The sequence below is a fragment of the Mus caroli genome, unplaced genomic scaffold (genome assembly GCF_978045245.1).
Source record: "Mus caroli unplaced genomic scaffold, Mus_caroli_1 scaffold_13, whole genome shotgun sequence".
Lineage (NCBI taxonomy): Eukaryota > Metazoa > Chordata > Mammalia > Rodentia > Muridae > Mus > Mus caroli.
Window position 1 is genome coordinate 73,031,443 of NW_028227268.1, and position 20,329 is coordinate 73,051,771.

Here is a 20,329-nt window from a genome sequence, read left to right on the forward strand (position 1 = left end):
GCAATCGCATCCTAGCTATGACCTGCTCCAAACTGCAGCTCTTCATAGGGTCCTGAGTATTGCTGTCTTTATTTCTTCTTCTTCTACCTGCCCCCTAGACATAGTCTAGGGTTTGTCATACTTTATGCTTTTTCTTAGCAGAATAATGATATACAAAGCAGCCATATTTTTAAAATGTGCTTCCCATTCTTTCATTTTGATGAATCTGAGTACCCATCATGCACAGCAGATCAAGTCAACAGCAAGCCAAGAATCAGGAGAGGACCATGGGAAATGTTTATACAGGAGAGGACCATGGGAAATGTTTATACAGGAGAGGACCATGGGAAATGTTTATACAGGGAAAGGGGTTTGTTTCTTCTCATTCCAAGAAAGCTCTAGTCTTGATTTTGATGAGCTAACAGTACTTCTTGAGTATTTCTACCCAGCTCCAGGAAAGGAGGCCTGGAAGACGTCTTTGTAGGTCCATCTATGTCAAATCATTCTGGTTTTTAATTTATTCACTTGCAGGCTCCTTTCCCTCACTTCCTAGGCAAGACCATAGGACCACACATAGCCTTTCAGCTACCAGGAGGCCACTTCTAAAAGAATATGGGAGGCAAGGGAAAAAGGCTTATTTATCCTTGTGATGACAACTAGAGAGAGGAGAGTTCTTAGCTTCTCTCTTCCTGCAGCAGAGTTGTAGTTTTACAGAAAAGATGGAACAAAAGCCTGGGAATGTGCAGACGCAGCCTCCCTGAGAGGGGTTATCAGAATGCTGGGAATCCCTTATTAAGAGGTGAGTTCCTTTTGGATCAGCCAAAGCTTTCCTGATTCTAATTGTCTTATATTTCTCTCGCTGCTTAGGATCTCCTCAGAAAACTAATTCATCACAGTCTATTCCCTCACTAGTACATTAATGTACTAGTAACTAGTGGACTAGTTAACACTTGGAGCTGTCTTCCAGCATCTTATTTAAATGAACAAAACACCAGAAATCATATTGAACACAGACCCCTAGATATGCTGGGAAAGTACTCTATTCTGAGCTAAACCACGAACCCCTAGACATCCTATTTAATTGAGCCATCTACTTCCAGGCACCATGAGCTTTAATGTGACATCTAGTCAAGGGGTAGAGGGTGAGAGAAGAGATGAACACCGAGTAAGCAACACAGAAGGAAGGAACCTACGTGATATATTTGAGGGAAGGGTTTTTTCTATATCTCACTGACCCAGAGATTCAGACTGAAGTAGGTTGAAGCCAAAAGCAGATAAGGAGGCAAGCATGCAGAAGGCAGGTAAGAAGAACGCTCTTACCAGAGTGACTTAGTCAGGGTTTCTATTCCTACACAAACATCATGACCAAGAAGCAAGTTGGGGAGGAAAGGGTTTATTCAGCTTACACTTCCATACTGCTGTTCATCACCAAGGAAGTCAGGACTGGAACTCAAGCAGGCCAGAAAGCAGGAGCTGATGCAGAGGCCATGGAGGGATGTTCTTTACTGGCTTCCTTCCCCTGGCTTGCTCAGCCTGCTCTCTCATAGAACCAAGACTACCAGCCCAGAGATGGCACCACTCACAAGGGGACCTCCCCCCTTGACCACTAATTGAGAAAATGCCTTACAGTTGTATCTCGTGGAGGCATTTCCCCAACTGAAGCTCCTTTCTCTGTGATGACTCCAGCTGGGTCAAGTTGACACAAAACTAGCATACATAGGGAGAAGGTAGACTTTTCTGTTCTTTACAAGCCTGCAGAAGAACTATCAGTTTTACTAATTTGGGAGTTCAGGTGTTAACATCATCCAAAAACACTCACACAGAAATGCTGGTAACAATGTAAAACCAGTATTTCAGCACCCCTGCACCCAGGAAGTAGATGGATGGATGGATGGGTGGGTGAATGGATGGATATACACCCTCCTCACATCTCACCTTCCATCAGTAGTCTCCATCCCTAGAAATTCTTCTAAGGAAAATGTTATAGTAAAGTTGCATTTTCATATCTAAGAACATTTCTGTTATTCCCATTCTTGAATATGTATCAGTTTAAATGTTAAATAAAACTAATTAAAAATTCAAAGCTCCTTTCAATTATCCTCTAGCTTTATTTTTAAGAAAATATTCAAACTATGTAGTCTCTTGAATATTATTCTACTCACTTTTTACTTTTGAATATAATGTTTTAAAAAGTACATACATTTATTTTCCTAAATGGCAATTTTTACTTTTTTGGCCATGTCCTAAAGAAATATGTCAAAAGTTACTTCCTTTGTATTCAGGATTTTAAAGGAGGCAACATAATATCTTCTGCACACTTACGGTGCTAGCTGTATGGGACAGCACTGCAAGAAGAGTCATGCGCAGCCGACTGTCAGCAGTTGAGCTGTCAATAGCTATCCATTATCATTTGTCTTCTGTACTTAGTTACTGAACATCTCAAATGGACTTTGATTATTTTTCACATCCTTAGAACTCAAACATATTTGTTGGATGTTCTCCATGGCATAATAAAAAGCATCTTAAAAGCAATTTTAAATGATGGCTAATACAAATCACTTTACATGAAAAGTCATGTTCAAAAATAATTTTTATTACAACTGATGTAACAAATATCTCATTCAAGAGCAATGCTATAAATCCAAGCAAGTAAAAATGGTAGCTCAGTCTCAGACGAAAGTGGTACCAGAGCACAACAGAAGTGTTAAGTATTTAAACTACCTTACTGCCTATTCCAAGAAAGGATTTCAGTATTGAATATGACTCCTTCAGGCCCTTTCTATACTTGGCTCCTATTCATCAAGCTTTCTGCTTGCCTCTCACCACTCCTCATTTTCCAAGGTTCTGTCCACTGCTCACTTTTCTCAGCAAGCAGTCACCTACATGACAATAATATGTAAGTCTAAACCTCTCTTGAAATTTAGCACTTATCATTCAACTGCTGCTAGATATTTCTCTATGAATTTCTACTTCCTCTTGGGTTATCTTCTGGCACTGAGTTCCTAGTCAACCGAATCATCTACTTAAACACATGGGATTGAATTCCCTGTTAAAAGTCAGGAAGTGAATATCTAGAGACCCAGCTCAGTCAACAGAGCCTTCTGGCTTTGTCTGCCACAAGACCAACCAAAGTTAATGACTGACTCAATAATGCTGATGCACACAGGGATCTAGGACACCACCAAGAATCCAGAGCAAAGCTAGGCAGTGACAGGTGTTAGGAGTCAAAGCACTAAGCAGGCTGAGAGAGATTTGTCAAATTTTAGTCAGCCTGGGCTACATGGTGAGGCTCTGTCTAAACAACAGTTATAATACAATTCAGAGGAAGCTGAGTGCAGCTTAGTAAGACTGCAGACCCAGAATCTCTGGATAGTAAGGCAAGAGAATCATCTGAACCCAGGAGTCAAAGCTAGCTTGGGCTACATAACAAGACCCTATCGCCATAATTCAGAACAGTATCCAAGACATTAACCCTTGGGCAGACATATAAAGAATATGGGTGCATTTTTGCTTTATTTATTTATTTTTTATTAGTTTTATTTTGATTTTATTTATTTATTTATTTAGGTTTTTCGAGACAGGGTTTCTCTGTATAGCCCTAGCTGTCCTGGAACTCACTTTGTAGACCAGGCTGGCCTCCAACTCAGAACTGGGATTAAAGGCGTGTGCCACCACACCCAGCTAAAAATTTTTTTCTTTTCTTTTTTCTTTTCTTGTTTTTCGAGGCAGGGTTTCTCTGTGTTGCCCTGGCTGTCCTGGAACTCACTTTGTAGACCAGGCTGGCCTCAAACTCAGAAATCCGCCTGCCTCTGCCTCCCAAGTGCTGGGATTAAAGGCGTGTGCCACCACCGCCCGGCCTTTGTTTTATTTTTAAATCATCTCTTTATTCTAGTACCATTAGTCCTAGAACTTGACCAGACTGACAAAGACTAGACTATCGGGTCCAATAACATCAGGTACAAGAAACAAGCTAGGAGCTGTATAGCTGACCCTAACAAGGCTGAAGACACTTGTTAAGAAATGTTTAAACTGAGTAGCTAAGATAGGAGGTAGGGAAGAAACAGGGAAAGAGAACAGCCATAAACTCAGTCACAGTAGAGGAAATCATACAAGAGGCAGTTTCAAGTTTTCATAATCCGAGCTGTCTATATAGCAATGAACACGGAAAAAAAGGCAAGCATTTATGTACAAAATGATCAAAGACACTTGTTGCGGTAGGTCTTAATTTATCTCTGAAAGTACCTCTCAAAGAGGGGGGAAACATACTTTTATATCAGTGTCTTAAAGTCTAGCACAAGGCCCACCCTCTGCATGGCCCACCCACAGCAGGAGCCACTACACTGTGCAGCAGATGCTACTGCAAGCCCATAGCCCATAACTTTTTTGTTCTTTTTCAAGAATTTTTTATTATGTCCCTTATGCTATCATGTGAGTTTTAGGGGCCATTTATCAATCTCTCTAAAACGAAGAAGAAGAAGAAGAAGAGGAGGAGGAGGAGGAGGAGGAGGAGCAGCAGCAGCAGCAGCAGCAAACAAGAACACCACGTAATGTTTATAGGGTTGTATAGGTCAATTCAGAGTAGTGCTATATTAAGAATACTCTCTGCTCTGCTGCTGGGCAGTGGTGGCGCACGCCTTTGATCCCAGCACTTGGGAGGCAGAGGCAGGCAGATTTCTTCTGAGTTTCAGGCTAGTCTGGTCTACATAGCACTTCCTTCCCAGAACAGTCGCTACTAGAGAAACCTTGTGTTTAAAAAAAAAAAAATCAATAAATAAATAGAATACTGTCTCTGAATCCATGAATATGAAAAACATTGTTTACTTCATCTCCTTTCTTACAAAATGGTTTGTAGTTTTTACCACCAATACTATGTTTTTAAATGGTATTTTAAAATTTTCATTGTCTAACTGATCCTAGCATACAAAAAGTACAACTGCCTTTTTGGTTTTGCTTTTGATATATTGACAGGAAGTGACCTTCTCTGTCTTCCTCTTTAGTATCTGCTTGTGCTCAGGCTTCTGCCTCAGCTTAAATACCATTTCTTTAGGGAAGTGAGGGTGAACTGTTAGTATCACAATGTTTTAGAATAGTCAGAGAGTTAGTAACAATTACTTTACATATTTTATTTCATGTCTCTTTTCTCCATTATACCGTACATGTTACACTGACCTTACCTTCCCCACCAAGAGCATACAGGCACAGTATGTACTTAAATACTTGACAAATGATACTTATAGCAACTGCCACCACCTGGATATAGGATTTTTAGTTTCATGAGTTAGTCTGGTGACAATAGAAACAAGAAACTCCATCACTAGTAAGACTTTTGAGGAAGCCAGGCAGTGGTGGCACTTGGGAGGCAGAGGCAGGCAGATTTCTGAGTTCAAGGCCAGCCAGGGCTACACAGAGAAACCCTGTCTCGAAAAACCAAACCAAACCAAACCAAACCAAACCAAACCAAACCAAATCAAAACAAAACAAAAAGACTTTTGAGGAATTACGGAAAAGAGACAGTAAGAAATAATCAGTACTCCAACACTTACAAATAAAAATGTAGAACTGTCCAAATGTAGGGCCAGTTAGGCCACTACTAACCATTAGTAAAGCTAAGTACTGATCATAAAGAAATAATGTGTAGACACTGTGAGAGAGAGCTGTAATCACAGGGTGTCAGTGCTGATGCATTATGTACAGGAGACAGAATAATGACTTCTCCAAAGATGGCCAGGTCTTCTCTCTAGACCCTGTGACAATGTTCTTCATAAACCCAGGAGAAATCTATATGGTTATAGATCGGAGAATGCGCTAATCAATTGGTCTCATGAAGAAGGGACCATCTTGGACTAGCCAAGTGAGCTTACTGCAACCGCAAAGTTATTTGTGTGGGGGGAAAGGTCAGAATCAGTGGGGGGTTTGAAGATGGAGAAGGGCTATGTGCTAAGGAATGCATGGCTACCTCTGCACGCTAAAAAAGGAAAGAATCTTTTTTAGAGCTTCCAGAAGCAGTGCAATGTAAATACCTTAACTCTAGCCCACTAACACTCAATGCAAACTGGGGGTGACGGTGGCTGGTTTCTGTTGTTTGTTTTTTCAGGCAGGGTCTCACTAGTGAAGGTTGCCCACAAACTCAGGATCCTCCAGCCTCAGTCTCACAAGTGCTGGGATTATAAATGTGAACTGCCATGCCAGCCTAGAGTAAGGATTCTTAACTCCAGATCCATAAACCATGTGAGACTTCAAAATATAATCCACCTGCCTATGCCTTCTTACATATTCTGTGTCCATCTATATATATATTATATTTTCCTGTAGAAAGGGCCACAGCTTTTGTCAAGGGCCACTGATTTTGCCAAGATCTATAAGCCCAAAATTTATAAGATCTATAAGCACACAATATGTTCATGACACTGAATAGTGATAAAAGTCTACTAGAAACAGTAAGACTAGTGACAAATCAGGATTCAAAAATTGTTTTTACAGGCTGAATGAACAAAATTATATGGCTTAAGATGAGACTCTGAAAAAAGACCTCGGGTGTAACCAAGAGTGAGCCAAGGCTGAGTCAGTGTTCAGATCACCAATGCCATCTGTAGAACTTCAGGCCCGGATCCAGTAATAGAAAGAGCTGCACTTCTACACTGCCAAACCAAACCTGTGAGACTGTTCAATTTTGGACTTTCCTTTTTATTAGTTTCCTGTGGCTATTATAAAAATATCATCACAAATTTGTTGGATTACAACAACTAAAGTCTGTTCTTTCAGAACTCTGGAAGCCACAAGTCTAAGCTCAGGCTTCTTTCCCAGTTTCTGCTGACAATTTTTGCTTGCTGGCTGTGGGAGAATCACTGCAATCTCTGACTGGCTCCTCCCACAGGTTCTTTCATGAGCGAGCTCTGTACCCTCCTGCTACTCATTGGTCAATAGATTTTGGTTTATGCTAATTAGTAAAATGTCATCTTAATCGGTAACTATTAACACACTCAAAAGTTCTACTTCCAAATCAGGTCACACTGCAGTTCTAGGTGGCTATGACATTTCCTTCAGCCTCTTTTATAAGAGCACTAATTCTACTTATGAGGGTTCCACTCTCATTATCTGGTCACCTCCAAAAGGTACCACCTCTAAATATTGTCAGTACAGGGGAGAGGGGAGCAAAGTCCAGCGCAGTAATTTGGTGGGGAGGGGACACTAACATTCATCATAGATTCACACAAGACCCTCTGGGTAGAATATTCATAGACAGATGGATGCATTCTGAGGCCCAAGATGCCAAATTCCTAAGAATGGTCAAAACCAAACCAAACCAAATCAAACCAAACCAAACCAGGAAAAACCCCCACAGGAATATGAAGTTCAAAGGTTAGAGGACTTGAGTCAGATAAGGAAATTTTCTACTATGTAGGAACATTTAAACCAACTTTTCTTTAAGAAAGAACATTTTGGGGTTTTTTGGGTTTTTTTAATAGTTTTTTTTAAAGATTTATTTATTTATTATATGTAAATACACTGTGACTGTCTTCAGACACACCAGAAGAGGGCGTCAGATCTTGTTACGGGTGGTTGTAAGCCACCATGTGGTTGCTGGGATTTGAACTCATGACCTTCAAAAGAGTAGTCGGTGCTTTTACCTGTTGAGCCATCTCACCAGCCCGAAAGAACATTTTGTAATACTCAGTTTTCAAAGGATGAAGGTGGTAGTTCTTTGTCTCTCACTGTCCTTATTAAAGTATCTGTTAGGTAAGACTCAGGCTTGATGGAATAGTTAGACTTGTGGATCACTGATGAGTCTATAACTCATTACATTCTGAGTCTATAACTACTTCCCTTGTCTGTCTCTTTAAGGCAAGTGTATAAAACTATAACCCTCTACCAAGAATGCAAATACTGTGTGTGTGTGTGTGTGTGTGTGTGTGTGTGTGTGTGTGTGTGTTCCTGTAGTAAGGGATTTGCATTGGTGAGACACCAGCCAGAAGGTCACAGGTAAACAGAATTTGGAAGTCCTAAGAACCAAAGGGGTATCAAGGTTTAGCATGTAAACTGCTACTGGTATGAGCGGCATGTGGGAGAGTGGGGTTAGGGCTAGATCAGAGTCCAGGCTCCCATTCTAGGGTTGAGAAGCTACTGAAGGAGTTTAAACAAAGAGTGACATGGCTGTGTGAAATTACCAGAAAATTCTGGATACTGCAACAGACTGATAGAAGAAAAAAAAAATCAGAGACCAAGAAAACAAAAAGGGTAAGGGGATAACAGCTATCTCCTGAGGCCCAGGAAGTGGCAAGGACACAGTCAACAGGATAAACTGAGGAGCAGATAACAGGTGGACTCCAGGAAAACAAGCAAGTATGTCTCCTGTGCTGTCTAAAAACGTGGAGAATAAGGGTACTTAGACTAGAGAGCAATGGTAGTAGATTGGGAGGTGAAAACCGAACTAAAGCTCCACTTGGAACTGACTAAACTGGAAAGACTTTAGGGTACTTAAGTAAAGATACCAGGGGCTGGTGAGATGGCTCAGTGGGTAAGAGCACCCGACTGCTCTTCCGAAGGTCCAGAGTTCAAATCCCAGCAACCACATGGTGGCTCACAACCATCCGTAACAAGATCTGGCGCCCTCTTCTGGAGTGTCTGAAGACAGCTACAGTGTACTTACATATAATAAATAAATAAATCTTTAAAAAAAAAAAAAGTAAGCCGGGCGTGGTGGCGCACGCCTTTAATCCCAGCACTCGGGAGGCAGAGGCAGGCGGATTTCTGAGTTCGAGGCCAGCCTGGTCTACAAAGTGAGTGCCAGGACAGCCAGGGCTACACAGAGAAACCCTGTCTCGAAAAAAACCAAAAAAAAAAAAAAAAAAAAAAAAAAAAAAAAAGTAAAGATATCAGGTAAGCAATTAAATGTATGAATCTAGAGCCAAGAGGACTGACTGAGGTCATGTCTAACTACATGAGAGGGGATTCTAGGAAGAGCACAGGGAGGAAAAGGAACTGTCTTCAGAGTTTTAATTAGTCATGCTGGAGATCAAAACTAAAGTTATCTGTGCTATACAGATGCTCTACACTGAGGGCTACATTCCTAGCCCTACTTTTGGAGACAAAGGAAATTGCCCAGGCTAGTCTTGAACTTGCAGTTCTCCTGAATTAGCTTTTTGAGTAGTTGAGATTAATCACACATATGTGCTACATACTTGATTTTCTTTACAAGAAAGCATTTTTTTAATTACTGTATATTCTTAAGTGTCCATTGAGTTTTGCTTCAAGTTTTTGATGTCAAACTTCAGCTGGGTTATAAGATTCCTTACCACCTACCCCACCCCAGCATTTAGCTGCTTGGTAATAGGAAACCTGGAAATGGTATTTTGGTTTTTTTTAAAGGTTTATGGTTCATCCATGATATGATTTTGCCAAGATGATATGAAATAGAGGAACAAGGGATGACTATGCAGGAAAAAAATCATGTTAGAAGTCAGGAAGAGGCAGAAACTCACTATCCATGAAAAAAGATTAGGGCCATGGAAAAAGTTCAATACTGTTGAGTGGGAACATAACTGAGTGGTAAGAAAAACATCTACTAGAGAACAAAAAAAGACTAGAAAGAGAATTTGGTGGCTACAATATTAAGTTATTTTATGCCTAGGAGCCTAGATCTGTCTATGAAAACAATGCACTGTTTTGTTTTGTTTTTGGTTTTTCGAGACAGGGTTTCTCTGTGTAGCCCTGGCTATCCTGGAACTCACTCTGTAGACCAGGCTGGCCTCGAACTCAGAAATCCGCCTGCCTCTGCCTCCCAAGTGCTGGGATTAAAGGCGTGCGCCACCACCGCCTGGCTTGGCACTGTTATATCTCCTGATCTCACAGTTCAAGTAGACCCTGAGAAGCTGCTTAGTCTTTACAGACTCCTAAACTCCACCGCAAGTCACTGGATCTGGCAAGGACCTCAGATATTGAGATAATAGGGAAGCTCTTCAAAGGAGGAAAGGAAATATAGGAAACAGATTTTTTTGCTGTGCCAGAGGGGAAAGGGTGGGATTTTATATTAAGAAAAGGCAAATTTACCCAACAGTTCACAAGCCATCATAGCTATGCCTCATCCCTCTGGTACCCAAAGACAACTAAGTTCTGCTTTTAGCTCTTTAGCTGGCCAGTCTTCACAGTTCTAAAAAAGATAAGAGCCATTATTTCTTGGTTTGTCAGCTTTACACAGCATCTGTGGATTTATAATTGTCACAAAACAGGGTTCAATTTACTTATTCTTCTAAATTTGTTTTGATTTTGTGTTTTCTTTGTTCTCCTGTGTGGTTAAACCTTTATGCCATCTGCAATTACTGACAACCTCTTGGGTCTCACCCTGTGTGATGATCGTACTGGCTCCCCTGGCTGTATCTAACATGTGTTTCTCTCATCATTTCTTCAGCTTTGTCATCTACTTATATATCCTTAAGTCATGAACTTTCTGCTCTGAAATTGTAATTAGTCCCCCATGCTTAATTTCCAGGTTGTTTTTACACAGTGAAAAAACAACATAACTAACACAAATGTCACCACCACCCTATAAACACACAGAACGCTTGAGTCCTTGTGCTTGCAACTCTTTCCCTTTCCAGGACTTGCTACTCAAAATCATATCATAGATTCTGTGCTTTAAATCTGGGCCAATAAATCACAGCTGGTCCTAGAGTACTTTTTTTCTTCTCCCCAAGACAAAGTCTCTTTGTGTAGTCTTGGTTGTGGTGTAGCCTTGGCTGTCCTGGAACTCACTCTGTTAAAAAGGTTGGCTTTGAACTCATAGCAATCCACCTGCCTCTGCTTCCCAAGTGCTGGGATTAAAGGCGTGCATCACCAACACCCAGAGAGAATACTTCTTAAAGAAAAGCAGACTCCTTTAACATATTTTTGGAGTGAGTGTCTAGTTTCCTGCTCATGCTAATCAAATTGTGAAGTCATCCTGCTCGTACTTAAGGTACAGAATAAACTTAAGAGTATAAAGGGATGGGGGTATAATTCAGTCCTACTTGTCTAACATGAGCATGGCCCTGGGCTCGAGATCAAATGCTACAAACAAACAAGTTTCCAGTTGCTTCTTCCTTAGTCATCACCTTCAGGCAGTGAGTAACCCCGCTTTGCCCTCATGAACACTTGCCCCCACGTTTTCTTATAAATTCAGTATTGTGTGTCACAGTATTCACATGAAGGTGACAACTGTGTGGCATCGTCTCTCCTACTACTTTTATGTGGGGCCTAGGGATCAAGCTGGAGTTGTCAAGTCTGCACAGCAGGAGCTTTCACTCACCAGCATACTTTCTCCCCCTTTCAATGAAAACTAGTAATCAAATTGAGGGTGGAAACACACATATCACTGATCTCTACCCATAGCCCTGCAGCAATTTGTTTTAATCCAGAGAAATGCCATTGATGATCTAATCAATACAAAACCCTTTTTATTTTACATATTACTTTGAGCCCTTTGAGTCCACTGTAAACAAACTTAACACAGTCACAGTTCAAACAGTTTGTATTTATTTTTGTAGCACATACAGAGCTTTAATGATGTCCTCTTTTATGGCTGTATAACATTCAACTGAGTGGCTATATCATAATTTATTAAACTCACTTGGGAAGCAACACAAAGAGGTGGTTAGAGTATGGGTACTGCCATCAGGCAGGCCTACCTCAAGCCCTAGCCCTACCCAACTTCCAAGGCCACAGTGTGCTACCTCACTCTTTAATTCACCTCACATTAATTGCTCAGCACCACTCTTCTATGTTCCAAATACCATATGCATCACTGAATATACAAGAGTGGACACAAGAGACAGGCTCTCAGCCCTGAGAAACAAAGAAAATAGATACATTTCAGTTATGTTAAGTGCTATAAAGAAAACAAGCACCAAATGAAAGACTGGAGTGCCTTGAATTCCCCAAGCACCAAGAGAGACTAAGAGTACCACCTGCGGCTTTTAGGAAACATGGGTACCACTTGTGGGACACTGCACGTGCCCAATAAGTGTTACCTACATTATTGCTCCAGACAAACTGAGAACACTGAAGACACAGGACCCTCTCCTACCCCCACTCACCAATCAGTGTAACTTGTGCATTTTCAAGGTTAGTACTCTATAAAGAATTTTGATCAATAATGTTTTTAATGTCCATTTCCTCTCCTCATGCTCATGTTTCCTTTTCCATTCCCAAACACACAGTATATTTCTAAAGACTGGCTGAACATTCCCATATGCAATCCTGTCATCTGGTTTTTGGCCATTTTCCTGCTTGTTCATAGGCCTGGTGATTCTGGACTTGGTCAGTTTCAGATTTTATGGTTTGGGGAGATACATATTAAGGCATTCCTTTAAATATCACCTAGACATTTTGGAACAGATTACACAGCCTCAGTCAGATCCTTTAAAGTTTTGCTTCTAAGTGTCTGTGGGGAGAGGGTCCCAGAGCAGCACTGTTTAGGAGTAATCCGCTTCACACATGCTCCTGCTCACCAGGTTTCCTATTCTGATGAAAGAGAACCTCACAGATTCCCCACTTCCCGTGGACTCCTGGAACCATCTGCTACCTTTTGACAGTTCTTCTCCCAGCATTGTCAGTGCCCAGACTGGAGGACAGTCCCCTGCAGCAGTCCCACTGGCTCTCTGCAGCCCCCTCCTCTGCTTCAGTGCTGCTTCACCTGAGTTCTGTCACCAGCTCATGAGACTATGGGCTTGCATCTGAGCTGCCTGTCTCTCTACACTGCAGCCTATAAATTCCCAGACAGTAGGAGGCAATGGTGGGACTCTTCTCTCAGGGATCCCCATCCCATGCTGCCAACTGACCTTATCTAAAGCTGCTACTCATAGGCTGTCTGGTTTTCTGGTTAGTTACAACTGGGAGGGAACCAGTACCAGTGAACCTACTACAGCCATAAGTTGAAGTTCTCATGACTGACTTCAAGTCATCCCCTTTAATGGGGATAAGATAATTCTTTCTGAATCTCTGGCCGGTCTGGAACTTGCAATGTAGACCAGGTAGGCCTTGAATTCACAAAGAACTGCCATCTAAGTGCTAAAAATTTAAAAATTAAAATCCTGTGTCAATACACCCAGTTAAACAAATCTCATTTTTAAAAATGAAACCTTTTGAGCCGGGCGTGGTGTGCACGCCTTTGATCCCAGCACTCGGGAGGCAGAGGCAGGCGGATTTCTGAGTTCGAGGCCAGCCTGGTCTACAGAGTGAGTTCCAGGACAGCCAGGGCTACACAGAGAAACCCTGTCTTGAAAAACAAAACAACAACAACAACAAAAAAAAACTTTCTAGACTACAAGTACAATAATATTTTTCATTTTTTTGGTCTCCATACTATTTTAAGTTCAAATCCCCTATCCCCTCCCCTCTATCCCTGCTCCCCAACCCACCCACTCCTGCTTCCTGACCCTGGCATTTCCCTACACTGGGGCATGGAACCTTCACAGGACTAAGGGCCTCTCTTCCCATTGATGACCAACTAGGCCATCCTCTGCTACATATACAGCTAGAGCCAAGAGTGCCACCATGGCAGCTAGAGCCAAGAGTGCCACCATGTATCTTCTCTGATTGGTGGTTTAGTCCCCGGGAGCTCTGGGGTACTGGTTAGGTCATATTGTTGCTCCTCCTATGGGGTTGCAGACCCCTTCAGCTCCTTGGTACTTTCTCTAGCTCCTCCACTGGGGACCCTGTGCTCCGTCCAATGGATCATGCCACTGACACTGACATGACTGAACCATTAAACCTCCTCATAAATTATATAAAGGGTGAAATATACAGCATAAAACAGTTCCTTTCTTTTTCGTTTATTTTATATATTTCAAGTTCATATAGTATATGAACTTAGAATATGTATCAAAAATATTTTGTTATGGAACAAGCTGGCTTGAAACTTATTTTATATATTTTAAGTTAATATAATATGAACTTATAATATGCTATATATCAAAAATATTTTGTTATGGGACAAGCTGGCTCTGAACCTTTGATCCTCTTGTCACAGCCACTTGAGTATGGGCTTCCACTACCTATCTGATTTTCTGCCCCAATCCTTTAAAAATAATTATAAACTACATGTAGGGCATGTACACATAACTGCAGTTGCCCATGGAACTGCAGTCACAGATAGTTGTGAGCAGCCCAACATCAAACTCAGGTCAGCTGCAACACTCCTTTAACCACTGAACCATCTCTCTAGTTCCACTGCCTCTATTTTAAATAAAACTTACCTACTCCCAACTGCCTACAAGTAATTTCTGATTGGCAAAATTCAAATTTATCTAGAATTTAAAGATTTTGTATATTGAACATTTTTAAATTGTTCAATAAAACACAATGTAAATATTAACAATGTTGAATGATCTGTTGCTTTAAATGTGCATATATATGTACACACAGTCTTCCATTGTGACTGGCTCAAAAGAACAATATTCTTGGGCAAGGATATAGCTCAGTGACACAGTGCTTGGCGAGCATGTATGAAGCCATGGGTTTGGCTTCTAGTACGACAGAAAGAAAACTGAGCAATATTATCTTTAATGAGTATGCATATTTTAGCAGGTTTCTTAAAGATTTGTCATATTTCAGTCACTTCTTGTTCTAGGCAAGAGGATCTCAGAAGACATTAGTCTATTCTTAGCAGTGAAGAATTTCTTTTGTAATATTCAAAATGAAGTTCTGCAGCTTGTCTGTCTCTTACAACTTGTAATCAGAATTAACCATACATTAAAGGTGTGTATGGCCTCTACAAAGTATGACAGCTGCCCTGCATCCAGATGCAACCCAGTACTGGGTTGGGCGAAGTCAGGAGAATTTACCAGCTGTAGCATATGGGTAAGCCTAATCTCCATTCACAATTCTCAAACAAGGCAATGCTTTTAACCCAAGGACTATACATTTGTCTTTAATAAAAAGGTACAACTTTTTATTTTAATTTGGCCCATCACTCTATACATCAAGACTTTAGGAATCCTGAGCAAGTCATCCAACATATCTGTTAAACTTGTTGTTTTAGCCGGGCGTGGTGGCGCACACCTTTAATCCCAGCACTCGGGAGGCAGAGGCAGGTGGATTTCTGAGTTCGAGGCCAGCCTGGTCTACAGAGTGAGTTCCAGGACAGCCAGGGCTACACAGAGAAACCCTGTCTCAACAAACAAACAAACAAACAAACCTGTTGTTTTTATCAAAACCACCAGCACAGCAATCAAAGACTGTCACTGTGTAAGGAAGAGCAGGAGGAAAAGGTGAAGGCAGCAATTAAAGAAACATCTCACACTTTGACAGAAACAGAAATAAGAAGGTAGCAGGTTGGGAGCCTGGTAAGGAGAGTGGGTAGTTCTACGTTTTTTGGGTAACATTTATATGCTAATAGAAATCAACCAAAGGTGGCAGGGAAAACATACCATGTAAAATATTGTCTACACTGTAAAGTTCAATACGAATGTAACAGCCACAGCCACAGTTTCTTCTTGCCCAGCTACTTCATTATCTCAGCACTGTTTTCAAAGCCTCCAGCTTTTCTTGAGTTCTCTTCCTGAATGGTCAGAATCCCCGCTCCCAGGATCATATTGAACTCTATGTCTAGTGTCCTCTGCTATTATCAACTGTAACATTATGAGATCTCTTTCACCTTCTGTTTATGTCAGTTTCCTTCACTGTTCATGAAAATTCCCAAAGCCAACTTCAGATTTGTTAAATGGAGAATCAGGGTTTCAACAGGACTACAATTTCAAACATAAAAAAAAAAAAAAACCCTAAGATTAAACCTTTTAAAAATTATTTTGCAACTCTACAATCAGCAAGGTATCAGTAAGGCTTATTACTTGGCAAAGCTGTTCTCTACGGTTTTAACACCTCATCCTGAAGTTTCTGTACACAGCATAAAGTGGCCAATGCCAAACTCTTGCTGCCAGCAATCTGCATACATACTAATTACATCACCACCATAGGGCTTTCTCCTTCCCCAACCCCCACTCTGGGCTCAAACAAAAAGCCAGTGTGCATGCACATAAAGCACATTTACAATGTCTGTGCCACACACTAGCTAGGTCTGCTCTGCAAAGGGATTAGGGTGTTCCTAATTCAAAGCTGATCATTGCAGCAAGCAGCCAGAAAGCAGCTATGATCTGTTCAGAAACTTACAACACACTCCTTCAAAACTCCCTTTCTAAAAATGAACATTTGTATCAGGTAACATATAAATGTTAGTCCAGAACAAAGAGCATCTCCACTCAGTGATATATTCTGTTTAATGAAAAATATTTGTTTCAAAGTATACTTGGTTAGGAAGTATTTTCACAACTAGAATGGTAACACTTTTCAAAGTGTACTTTTAAAATAACAACCCTTTATGGGAAAATAGAGTCAATCAGACCTTTATAAAGATAGGTCAAGTAAGACTCAGTAATTCACACATGCCTAGCTGTGCAACTCATACTGGCCTGAGAAGAGCACTGTAAAATCAACAAGGGTTTCTAACTTCACAGATCAAGCCATAAATATAGAATTTCATTATGAAAACTCTAAATTTCTTGTATCTTTTCCAATAGATATTATTGTTTTTTGTTTTGGGGAAGAGGGTCTCACACCATAGGCCAGGCTGTCCTGGGATGCACTATGGAGAACCAATCCTCCAGCAATTCCACTGCTGGGATGACAGGTGTCTGCTACCCCACCTAGCTTCAAATGGTTTTCTTAAACACAAAGAATTTTACCAGACTTCTACCTCTACCAGTCTTCTTTTTTTTTTTTTACTTTTTTTTGTTTGTTTGTTTGTTTGTTTGTTTTTTTCGAGACAGGGTTTCTCTGTGTAGCCCTGGCTGTCCTGGCACTCACTTTGTAGACCAGGCTGGCCTCGAACTCAGAAATCCGCCTGCCTCTGCCTCCCGAGTGCTGGGATTAAAGGCGTGCGCCACCACGCCCCAGTCTTCTTTTTAAAATACATTCTTGAGTTTCTTATACACAAGCAGAATGTCACCTTGAAGTTCTTATAAACCCACAGGTGTAGAAACATTTATAGGCAGACGTCCTGGGGAGAGAGCCCCTCTGAATGGGAGCTTCAGAAAGACTCCTTCAACAGCTCTACTCCAGGCTACTGCCTTTCCTTTCTGTCAGCACTTTTAATGGTGCTTGGCAAAGTGGGTTTCAATCAGCACTTGCTGGACTGAAAGACCATATGGGTAAAGGCCATTTGTCCAGAACTTGACCCCTACAGGGTCCCACCATTGACATCCTGAGAAATCCTGACACAATTCTCATGTGGTATAAGCTGGCGAGATGGCTCAGCATTTAAGAGTGGTTGTTGCTTTTGCAGAGGACATGGGCTTGGTTGTCAGCACCCACAGGATGGCTGTGTAACTCCAATTCCAGCCTCTTCTGGTCTCCGTGGGCTCTACACGGTATACATACATCCAACAAAACATCCATACATAAAATAAGTAATATTTTTTTAAGGACACGATAATGACACCACTTCTTCACAGGAGAGGTGAATTCTCCATCAGTTATTTTTTTTTAAATAAGAAATGAAGCCACCAGACCAAATTATTTTGCCAGTATCAAACAGTGTGTATTTGCAGCAGAGGTCTAATATGCAGCCTTCAACCAGTGACAGGTTAAGACAACTGACTTTTAGTTCCCCAAAGCTTTCTGCTGGACTCATACAAGCACTATCCAAGATGGGACTTAATTTGGGGGTGAAGACAAGCAACAGATAGTGGCACTCAAAACACTTTGGAGTACAGCATCTTAAGTGAGGGTGGTGGTCTGGGTTGCCTGGGGAGAACCAAGCCCCAAGAGCAAACCACAGATTTCATAACACTTTCTGCAGAGTAGCTTGCCTCTCTCTTCCTCTTCCTTCTCTTCCACATGACCCTCACGGTTCTTTTCCCCACCAGAAAATAGTGTAGCATTGTTACTGCCATAGTTTGGCAACATTACATGTCCCAACCACAGTGACTGGCACAGAGCAGGCAGCAAATATTTATTGAATGGAGCAAAGAAAAAAAAAAAACTGTTCCTATGGTCAAATAGGGACCTTAAGTACTGCTTCTAACCTAGTGGAATAAGAAATACACTGGTGTAAAAATGATCGTTTAAGAGCCCAGTCTAAGTTGAAGAAAGACAACAGTAAAACCTTATGCCCCAAGCCAGTATGCCTCAACAACAACTGCTTAATATATGTTATACAAATACCGAGCTCAGAGAGCATATTTTAATATTTTAGAACTATAAAAGCAAACACTAGTGCCTAGATTAGGTCATCTGAACACGAATAGCAATTTTGGTTTTTAATCCTCTCAACATTGTAAGGTGAGAACGGGAGGATGTAGAAGATAGGAGACATCTCCCCAAAGTCCAGCCTGCCAAAGCCCCCAAATGTCACACTCCACGGAGAAATGTCCTTTAAAACACGGCCAGTAATTAACAGATACCAGTTTACACCAAATCATTAAGAATTCACAGCCAGCATACACAAAGGGAACGCCAAGGCTAAATCAAATGGCTTCAAAGACGATTTCTGATCATTTTACCTTTTTTCCTTCTGGATGGGCACCCGTGACCAAAGACTTGGCTACTAGTTCAGCTACTCTCACATTCTTTATAATGTGAAAATCTCTAGCGTTTCATGACAGCACAACTATTGGGGCCAGAGAAAACCAAAAGCAACAGGGACCCTCTCCCCTTAGCCACTACTGGGGGAAGGGGGAGGGGGAGAGTAGATGGGGGGGGGGCTCTCATCCCTAGAGATTCACTGCAGTGTTAAATCCGTGGAATTTCAGGAACAAACCTTCCGATTCCAAAAAACAGGTTAAGCATCTCGTCCACCATGAACTAGTTCTGCGCCCCTGCACCACCTCCTTTGTCTCAACTGTCCCTGAAAACTCGCATTCCAGTGCCCTCCAGTAAACAAGCTAACTAAATGAAAAAGAGGAGGACGTTTTAAGTCTCGCTCTCTTTTAGTTTTAGGGGGAAATGCAGCAGGGTTTCTGGAGCCTCTTTCCTCAGCGGGGAGCAGGCCAGGCTCCACAGCGCGGGGACCTCGAGCCCCCTGGGCCGGCGGCCGAACGGCGCGCAGACCCCCGGCCACGCCGCCCCCGCGACCCCCGCCCGGCCTCGGGCTTCGGCTCCGGCCTCACCTCCGTGGATGGGCAGCGGTGCCAGCACCTGGCCGCGGACCTCGGCCTTGGGTGAGTCGAGCCCGTAGCGCCCGCGGTCGATGCGGAACGTGAGCGGGGTGCCGCGGCCGGGCTCCTGCACCGTCACGTTGATGAGAGCCGTGTAGTACTCCTGGCTCGCGTTGTCCGCTCGCGTCGGCCACAGGCTGCAAGTCAGCAGGGCCAGCGCCGCGAGCCGGGCCGGGCCCGCTCGCGCCGCGCCGCTCATGGTCCCTCCGGCCACCGCCGCCGCCGCCGCCGCCGCTCGCGGACCGGGCTCCGGGGCCGGTGGCTGAGAGGCGGGGCGGGCGCGGCCCGGGCTGCGGCGGGAGCGCGCGCGCGCCTCGCGACAAGCCGAGCACGAGCACGGCCCTCCTCGGCGCCTCGGCTCCGCCGTTCGCCGCCCTCACGTCCGCGGCCGGCGCGCAAGTGCGCGCCCGTGGGTCTCTCAGGGGAAGGACGGCGCGTCAGGCCGTGTGCTGTCAGGGCACCTGGAATGCCCAGGGACCAGGCCTGTGGACAGGGCCCCTGAGAGGACTCGGAGTGGATGGGAAGGAGTGGTTCCCACTGCTCGGGGAGGGTCGGCAACGCCGCCTCAGGCGCGTGCCCGCCGCCGCCCCATTCCCTCCAGCAGAGAGGCAACGCGCAAGCCCGATGCGCAAACCCGTCCGCTGCGCGTGCGCACTAGGCGCTGCCTGCTCCCGCCCTCCCGCACGAGGGCCAGGGGCGGTCCAGTCACCTGCTTGCTGGCACTGGGTTCAGTGAACTGCCCCGGGCTTCATACCCCGCTATGACCTGGATCTGTGAAGCTTTCCAAGAACCTATAGAGATGTTGGAGATACCACTAAAAGAAACTAAGCTAATCGTTAAGGTTTTAAATTAAATGTCTGTAAGAGCTAACAGTGGAAACTGGGTTGGTTGCATGCTGTATAATAATTGACATCAGTCGGGAGGGTGTCTTTGCGTTTGGGGCCCAGTACACTTGGACCCAATAAGGCATCTGAGTGGTTAGCAAGGTCTGTTAGAGACGGATGTAAACTTCATCAGATTGGTATGGTCGGTCCTCTTCCCCACTCCCCAGTCCCCACCCCCAGAATACCCAGAGCCACAGACCTTCACTTCCTTTTTGTAAAATGGCATAGTAATGCGGCATTTAACAAAGACTCTGCTCTGTTTCTTCAGTAATTGGGCCTCTC

General features: G+C 43.0%; 1 protein-coding gene across 5 annotated transcripts in view; it reads right to left on the minus strand.

Annotated features, from left to right (window-relative positions):
- Rnf130 (ring finger protein 130) overlaps positions 1-19,783 on the minus strand; it is a 96,794-nt gene extending 77,011 nt beyond the window's left edge. For 2 of the 5 annotated variants that reach the window (XM_029483903.2, XM_029483904.2), the window contains exon 1: positions 19,116-19,783. In XM_029483903.2, coding sequence (XP_029339763.1) covers positions 19,116-19,362 — 247 coding nt within the window. In that variant the 5' untranslated portion in view covers positions 19,363-19,783. The remainder of the gene's footprint in view (positions 1-19,115) is intronic. The other 3 variants (XM_021176682.3, XM_029483902.2, XM_021176681.3) reach the window with 3 other exon arrangements.
- Between the last annotated feature and the right edge of the window lie 546 nt (positions 19,784-20,329).